Source organism: Colobus angolensis, unplaced genomic scaffold, assembly GCF_000951035.1.
Source record: "Colobus angolensis palliatus isolate OR3802 unplaced genomic scaffold, Cang.pa_1.0 Scaffold78, whole genome shotgun sequence".
Classification (NCBI taxonomy): domain Eukaryota; kingdom Metazoa; phylum Chordata; class Mammalia; order Primates; family Cercopithecidae; genus Colobus; species Colobus angolensis.
In genome coordinates this window covers 5,912,657-5,921,728 of record NW_012121598.1, presented here as the reverse complement: position 1 = coordinate 5,921,728, position 9,072 = coordinate 5,912,657, and the positions used below count along the sequence as shown (strand labels likewise).

Here is a 9,072-nt window from a genome sequence, read left to right as displayed (position 1 = left end):
TATATATAATAATTAGCCAGATGTGGTAGTGCACGCCTGTAGTCCCAGCTACTCAGGAGACTGAGGTGGGAGGATCACTTGAAGCCGGGAGGTGGAGGTTACAGTGAGCCTAGATTGTGCCACTGCACTCCAGCCTGGGCAACAGAGTGAGACTCCATTTCAAAAAACAAAATTGTCAGCCAGGTGCGGTGGCTCATGCCCGTAATCCCAGCACTTTGGGAGGCTGAGGTGGGCGAATCAAGAGGTCAGGAGATCGAGACCATCCTGGCTAATACGGTGAAACCCCATCTCTACTAAAAAAAAATACAAAAAAATTAGCTGGGTGTGGTGGCGAGCGCCTGTAGTCCCAGCTACTTGGGAGGCTGAGGCAGGAGAATGGTGTGAACTTGGGAGGCGGAGCTTGCAGTGAGCCGAGATCACGCCACTGCATTCCAGCCTGGGCGACAGAGGGAGACTCCATCTCAAACAAACAAACAAAAATACAAAAAATTAGTCAGGCATGGTGGCGGACACCTGTAGTCCCAGCTACTTGGGAGGCTGAGGCAGGTGAATGGTGTGAACCCAGGAGGCGGAGCTTGCAGTTAGCTGAGATCATGCCACTGCACTCCAGCCTGGGTGACAGAGTAAGACTCCGTCTCAAAAAAAAAAGAGAAATTTTTCATCTTCCTATTTCTCTCTTAGTTTCTACTGACTAGGAACATGATTTCTAGCAACGTAATATGGTGGAAAAAGCTCAGTGCTCTTTGGAGTTCACTGCTATAGATTTACTTTAATACCTTATTCTCAGTCTGATTTGTTTGTTTTTATTAAGGCAGCAGACCTTACTTTAGTAGGTAACTCAAAAATCAGATTGCTGATTTTCCTGGTTTTCACTGTAAATTTGAAGGATTAACTATTGCATATTCTAAACATGTTCTTGACCCAAGTATTAGTGACCTTCTAGTGAGTTGGCAAGGCAGGTCGCCATAAAAGTACAGCAATAAGAGCCTGTCTTACTCATTTTTCTCCATCCACCACTGTGCTCAGTATTGTGTCTTACAAATAGTAGTTATTCAGGTATCTTTAAATGTATGGGAGGATATCAATGATGGTCTTCAGTTAAATGTTTTACATAACAATTAGAAAGTGAACCAAAATGAACTCTTTATCTGGAAATGTTATCACAACCTGGGAATCTGCTTTAAGGAACTGTACTTGGTGTTAGTTTATTTTCCTAAACTGTTTTGACTTAACCCTTCTGTAACCCAAAGCTTAACATGAGCAAAAGATTTCTGTAGCTAGGGGTTTTATCCTCCTTTCTACTCAGCTCAGGAATCAATGAGGTCCTTTTAAAAACACTCAAGTGGTTTCTCCTGTGCACCCCACCCACATGGAAAATATTATAGTTAGTCAATCAAATTTTCCTGAAATTCAGCGTTTGTTTATCTTCCCTGTACCTGCTTTGCTGATATATTTATCATAATATGAAACAAAATGAGTGGTTCATGCAATCTTAACTTGCTACCTCACAATGTTTTCCCTCTCCACAACAGACAGACTTGGCTATCAGGAAAAAGTTTTTAAATGGACCCCTCACACAGTCCACATAAAAAGACTTTATCCAGGCACAAGGGAGGGAAATTTAGCTAAGGTTAATGTTTTGATTGGATGGTAGAAAGCAGGCAGGGCTGAAATTGGATGAGAGTTAGGCTAGAGAAGCTTCTCAGGTTCTATAGGGTTGGGTCTTTTCAAATTTGGTTTCATTGTTTTGTTATTGTGGTGAGTAGCCAGAAGGTCAGATGTATATTTATTCAAATAAAATTACCAATATTTTTTACAAAGCTAAGTGTAAAAGATTTTAGTATGACCTTCTTCATTGACATTGCTGAAAACTACTAAGAACATACAGTATATGGCATAATGTAACTAAAAGTACTGTACCTAAAATTTATAACCCATTACAAATGTCAGATATTAATATGCCATTACAAATCAGAACTGAGGGTTCACTTGAATTATTTTTACGTGATTCATTTGCCAATGTCTGAGAATTGTTGAGCTCTGATAAAGTGGAGCAGCTGTACTAGGTGGACTTTGTTTTAGATGACTTCGGTTTTTGCTATCTACAAAGACTTTTAGGAAAAAAGCAGTCTGTAGCCCGTTTTCAGTGTGACTGGCCATATGCCATGGGGCTTAAATCACACTTGAATAGTGGCAGATTGTTTTCTTTAGATGATCAGACAACTTCTTTTCTCTTCCTTCTCAATTTTAGAATGGTGAGAGTATCATGGTTGAACTTGCAGCTGGACCTTTTGGAAACAATGAAAAGGTAGGGATGGCAATGAAATAGAAATGGCTGTCCAGTGTATGTACGTGTATCCAGTTAATAATTTGCTTTCCTGTGTCATTCATTGGTCACGTAGTGCATGTTAAGGTATTGTAAAACTTATTTCTCAGAAAGTATAGCTCTTTTCTTAGTTATTCTAAATTATGAAATACCTATTGACTTGGGTTTCATCCTAGAATGATGGAAACTTGGTGGAAGCCACTGGTCAACCCTCAGCTCCCCATGAGAAAGTAAGGATTGTATTTCAGATATGTTCATTGGACTTTAAATCATACCCTCTGAGGCAAGACTCTTCTTTGGGGGAAAAAAATCCAGACAGCCAAAAAAAAATAAGTCTTGTTCTATTTTCTGTGTTTCAAGGCCTGAGTTCTATCCTTGGTAAAGAGAAAAAAAAAAGGTTAAATGTGGGGATAGGTGATTACTATTGTCAATCCTACATGTGTGGTGAGCTTCGTTTTTTCAAAATGAATCTATTTCTTTCGGAAATAGATAGAAACAGACTATTTCATGTTCCTTTAAACTATCAAAAGAACTATTCTAATGTTAATCATTCCCTTTCTAGAAGATATGGGTGGCCAGGCACGGTGGCTTATGCCTGTAATCCCAGCACTTTGGGAGACTGAGGCAGGTGGATCACCTGAGGTCAGGAGTTTGAGACCAGCCTGGCCAACATGGTGAAACCCTGTCTCTACTAAAAACAGAAAAAGTAGCCGGGCATGGTGGCTCATGCCTGTAATCCCAGCTACTTGGGAGGCTGAGGCAGGAAAATCACTTGAACCCAGGAGGCGGAGGTTGCAGTTGCAGTTGCAGTGAACTGAGATCGCGCCACTGCACTCCACCCGGGCAACAGAGCGAGACTCTGTCTCCAAAAAATAAATAAATAAATAAAAGATATGGGTAAAGATTGCCAAGAAGTTCATTGGTGGCCTCTTTTTTGTTTTGTTTTGTTTTATTTTGTTTTGTTTTTGAACAGTTGCCAGTAGTCATCAGAGTACCAAAACTGATCTATTTCTCAGTAATGAGTGTGTGCCTCATGCCTGTTTCAATATTGGGTTTTGGAGACATTATTGTACCAGGTAAGCAATTGTAACAATTTTAGTAAAAAAAAAAAAAAAAAACACTGATGATTTTAAATCGTCATGTATATAGAATCTGTTAAGTTACCTGCTCTGTATTAACTATTTCTGTCTGTCACTAGAGCTGAGATTGTCATAACAAAAAAGCTTATTGAGGGGTAGAAGGTAAAGCCCAAATGGTAACAACTAAAGTACTGTGGTAACTCCCATGGCTCAAAAAGTTTGTTAGAGGAAGCAAGTAGGATCAGTTTAACCTTCTTCAAGAAAGTATATTTGTGACCCTTTTTAGAAGTTGAATATAATAATGCCAAACAAATAGTTTATATTACTTATATTTTAAGATAATGATTATGTTTTAGAAAAAGTGGTTTAAGAATATTAGGCAAGGCTGTGATCAAGAGGAGAAACAGAAGAACACCAGCTTGTAGGACTGCACAACACAAAAAGACACAGTTTCTGGTGGAGCTGGTCACCGTCTCTTAGCACGTCTGCTCTGACAGTGTAGTTCTGCCTTATTTTCCTCACTGCACTGTCTGTAGAATAAACTTAATCCAAGCCCAGTAATAATTTAGTTTAGAAATAATTAATAATATTCCTCTATCAACTGAGTTTTTCCTTCTTCAGTTTTCTTACAGTCTCCCTATGTCCTAACTGCTTGTGGTGCATGGGTGAGGAGTACTAGTGTTTCTGAAAAAGCCCTTCTGTTTATATAGCAAAACCAGGTAGAGAGAGAAAAACTAGGAGTGTTGCCTTGCAAGTTGACATGGCAAAGTCCAGTATAGCAGCTCTCTTAGCTCAGTGAATCTCGAGTCACATAATTGATAAAATAAGGAAAACGTTCTATTGAGTAACCTTACACTTCTTTGAATATCATTAAACTTATACCTGATTGTACCATTTCCCTACCAAGGGCTATACAAGATCTTCTATATAGAACTTGGCATAGAACTGGTAAAAATAGTATATAAATACTACATTATTGAAGTAAATGTCAAAGATCTAAAACAAAAACATTTCTCTAAAGAGCAGAGGTACTGACAATACATGACTTAACCCTAAAAGCTAAATTTGAATTTAGGGAGGAAAAAGGTACTATTTAAAAAAAAAAAAAACATGTGGAAATGTGATTAAACAGCAAAAACAACAAGGGACTTATTTTATTAATTTTGTAGAGACCAAAACTAATTAATTCAAATAACTAATGAAGATAGTAAAATTATTTTATGATTTTTAAAGTAGTTAAATGTCATTCTTTCTGTTTTTATAACATTATAAATAAATACAAGCTGAGATTTCTTCTTTGGGAAGAAGAAAAGGTTCAACCAATTTCTTACAAGAAATAGATACTAAATGAGTTGTTGCTGCATAATTGCATGTTTACAAATGAGAGCATGAGCTGAGCGTGGTGGCTCATGCCTGTAATCCCAGCCCTTTGGGAGGCTGAGGCAGGTGGATCACTTCAGGTCAGGAGTTCAAGACCAGCTTGGCCAACATGGTGAAACCCCATCTCTACTAAAAATACAAAAATTAGCCATGTGTGTTGGCACACACCCATAATCCTGGCTACTTGAGAGGCTGAGACAGGAGAATCACCTGAACCCAGGAGGCGGAGGTTGCAGTGAGCTGAGATTGTACCACTGCACTCCGGCCTGGGTGACAGAGTGAGACTCTGTCTCAAAAAAAGGAAAAACACAACTGAATACTATTCCAGTATGTGTATGTACCACATTTGCTTTATTTATCTGTTATGGACACTTAGGTTGCTTCCATTTCTTGGCTATTGTGAATAATGCTGCAGTGAATATGGGAATGCAAATATCTCTTTGACATACTGATTTCAGTTCCTTTGGATGTATACCCAGTAGTGGGATTATTAGACCATATGGTAGTTCTAGTTTTAATTTTCTAAAGAACCACCATACTGGTTTCCATAATGGCTACACTAATTTATGTTCCCATCAACAACGAACAAGGGTTCCCTTTTTGCTGCATCCTCTCTGAGGCTTACTTTTCATCTTTTTGGTAATAGCCATTCTAACATATGTAAGGTGGTATCTCATTGTGGTTTTAATTTGCATTTTTCTGATGATTAGTGATGTTAAGCAATTTTTTAATATACCTGTTGTCTATGTGTCTTCTATTGAGAATTAGCTATTCAAATCCTTTGCCCATTTTCTAATTGGGTTGTTTACTTATTATTGAGTTGTTTGAGTTCCTTATATTAATATATTTTAGATATTAACCCCTTATCAGATATATAGTTTGCAAATGTTTTCTCCCATTTCATAGGTGTTTTTTTCACTTGCTGACTGTTTCTTTGGCTGTGCAGAAGCTTTTTAGTTTGATGTAAACCCATTTGTCTATTCAATACATTTTTAATGATAAATTTAAGAAGTTTTCTTCATGGCTGGGCTTGGTGGCTCATGCCTGTAATTCCAGCCCTTTGGGAGGCCAAGGCCTGTGGATCACGAGGTCAGGAGATCAAGACCACCCTGGCCAACAGGATGAAACCCTGTCTCTACTAAAATACAAAAAATTAGCCAAGTGTGGTGGTGGGTGCCTGTAGTCCCAGCTACTCGGGAGGCTGAGGCAGGGGAATCGCTTGAACCCGGGAGGCGGAGGTTGCAGTTAGCTGAGATCACGCGACTGCTGTCCAGCCTGGGCAACAGAGTGAGACTCTGTTTCAAAAAGAAAAAAGTTTTCTTCATGACATGGAATATTGAGCAGCTAATAAAAATGATAGTTAAAAACTATTTAGTAGCTTCAGGAAATGTTTAAAATATGGTATTAAGTATTTTAAAAATCAGCATATAAAACTTTATCCAGAATTTGAGCTACTTGAGTGTTCTCATAATGCAACAATGAAGATTCAATGCAACATATACTGTTACTATTGTTAACGGTTGAATTTGCATTGCTGTTATTGTTTTAAGAAAATAACGTGTGTTTTTTTTGTTTTTTTTAAGGCCTGTTGATTGCATACTGTAGAAGATTTGATGTTCAGACTGGTTCTTCTTATATATACTATGTTTCGTCTACTGTTGGTAAATTTTTGTTTTTTCTTTGTATTAAATGTTGAATTGTATTGTCTGGAGGAAAAGACAGAGGTCTAAAAATAAAGAAGGACTACAATTTGCGCATGGTAGTTCGCTCCTGCAGTCCTAGCCAAGGCAGGCAGATTGCTTGAGCCCAGGAGTTCTAGACAAGCCTGGGCAACATAGTGAGACCCCATCTCTATAAAAACTATTTTAGGGCCGGGCACCATGGCTCACGCCTGTAAGCCCAGCACTTTGGGAGGCCGAGGTGAGTGGATCATGAGGGCAAGAGACTGAGACCATCCTGGCCAACGTGGTGAAACCCCATCTCTACTAAAAATACAAAAAAAAAATCAGCTGGACATGGTGGCATGCACCTGTAGTCCCAGCTACTGGGGAGGCTGAGGCAGAAGGATTGCTTGAACCTGGGAGGCACATGTTGCCGTGAGCCGAGATCATGCCACTGCACTCCAGCCTGGCGACAGCAAGACTGTCTCAAAAAAAAAAAAAAAATTTTTTTTTTTAATTAGCTGGATGTGGTGGTCCCAGCTACTCAGAAGGCTGAGATGGGAGAAACGCTTAAGCCCAAGAGGTCAAGGCTACAGTAAGCCATGATCATACCACTTCACTATAGCCTGGGCGAAAGATTGAGTCCCTGTCTCAAAAAAAAAAAAAAAGAAAGAAAGAAGAAGAAAAGAAAATAGCTAAGTGAGGGAGAAGATGAAGAAAAAAGTATAAAGAAATTCAAAAAGTAGTCTCAGCCAGGTACAGTGGCTGGCCAGATGCAGTGGCTCATGCCTGTAATCCCAGCACTTTGGGAGGTCAAGGCAGATGGATCACTTGAGGTCAGGAGTTTGAGACCAGCCTGGCCAATATGGTGAAATCTCATCTGTACTAAAAATACAAAAACTATCTGGGCATGGTGGCACATGCCTGTATTCCCAGCTACTCGGGAGGCTAAGGCAAGAAAATTGCTTGAACCCGGGAAGTGGGTTCAAGAGACAAGATCGCACCACTGCACTCCAGCCTGGGCAACTGAGCGAGGCTCCATCTCAAAAAAAAGCAATTTGAGGCCACTAAGTATGGTACTCTCCAGGGCTTTAACATATTAGTATCCAAAGGCAGATTATAGGAGTGTTCATTAATTCTCCTGTGTACCCTTGGACAGCTCACTTAAATTCTCTGTTCCTCCATTGCCTCATCTTTAATATTAGGAACTATACTAAATTGTTTATAAAGGAATATTCTGAGATCCTGTGTTCCTAGTAAAATCCTGAGTCATTAAGGAAAGTTCAGACCGGACATGGTGGCTCACATCTGTAATCCTAGCACTTTGGGAGGCTGAAGCGGGCGGATCAACTGAGGTTGGAAGTTCGAGACCAGCTTGATGAACATGGAGAAATCCCGTCTCTCCTAAAAAATACAAAATTAGCCAGGTGTGGTGGTGCATGCCTATAATCCCAGCTACTCGGGACGTTGAGGCAGGAGAATCGCTTGAACCCAAGAGGTGGAGGTTGCGGTGAGCTGAGATCGTGCTATTGCACTCCAGCCTGGGCAACAAGAGTGAAACTGTTTCAAAAAAAAAAAGAAAAGTTCAAAAGTGTGTGCTTAGTAACAAAGCTTAGGAAGTATGTAATCAGTGTTAGGAAGATTTTTTAAAACAACCTATAGTACCTATTGGTACAGATTTAGTTATCTAAAATAATGAAACCATTTAACAACTTTAATAGCAACAGATAATTGAAACTCTCATGAAGTATTATCTCTATCAGTGATACATGGTTAGGTTAGTAATAATTAAAATGCTAACCACTTTCCAGATTTTTCAAAAGCTCCGTAGAAGATGTCTCCTAATCCTATCTAGGAAAATGATGAAATTACAAGAAGTCATAGAGCAAAAATGTCCTCAGAAATATTTGAAAACCAATACTTAAATGAGAGAGGAACAAACCCACCTTTGGTAACATGTAGAAATGACTGATGGCTTGGTATTCTTCTTGCAGCCTATGCTATTGGCATGATACTTACATTTGTTGTTCTGGTGCTGATGAAAAAGGGGCAACCTGCTCTCCTCTATTTAGTACCTTGCACACTTATTACTGCCTCAATTGTTGCCTGGAGACGTAAGGACATGAAAAAGTTCTGGAAAGGTAACAGCTATCAGGTATGTGCTTATACTTTGATTACCACGTTATCTTATGACTTAATTTACTTACTGATTTTGGGTGGGAACAGCCTATATATAGCAACACTTTTATGTACCAAAAAGTACCGTAATACCCCCTTACTCACTGTCCACCTGCTGCATCATCATTTGTCACCTCCCCTGCAACCTAGTGCCAAAAGCCTGGTGATTTAAGACAAAACTACAAAAGAACAGCGGAGGACATCAGGGAAAACAAAATAGCATTTCAACATGTATTTTCAAAACCTGCACAAAAGCAGATAAAATTGTATGTTTAAAATAAGTACTTAATTTTGAGACTAAGCATTAGCTATTTATAGGAAGAGTCCTAAGGTTTTGCACATAAAAAGTGTACTCTGGCCAGGCATGGTGGCTCACACCTATAATCCCAGCACTTTGGGAGGCCGAGGCAGGTGGATCACCTGAGGTCAGGAGTTCGAGACCAGCCTG

At 39.3% G+C, this 9,072-nt stretch overlaps 1 protein-coding gene across 1 annotated transcript in view; it reads left to right on the top strand.

Moving 5' to 3' along the window:
• The window catches only part of SPPL2A (signal peptide peptidase like 2A), a 50,607-nt gene that overhangs the window by 28,826 nt on the left and 12,709 nt on the right, over nucleotides 1-9,072 (top strand). The window contains exons 9-12 of the mRNA XM_011928612.1: nucleotides 2,252-2,308; nucleotides 3,300-3,402; nucleotides 6,369-6,446; nucleotides 8,441-8,601. Coding sequence (XP_011784002.1) covers nucleotides 2,252-2,308; nucleotides 3,300-3,402; nucleotides 6,369-6,446; nucleotides 8,441-8,601 — 399 coding nt within the window. The remainder of the gene's footprint in view (nucleotides 1-2,251; nucleotides 2,309-3,299; nucleotides 3,403-6,368; nucleotides 6,447-8,440; nucleotides 8,602-9,072) is intronic.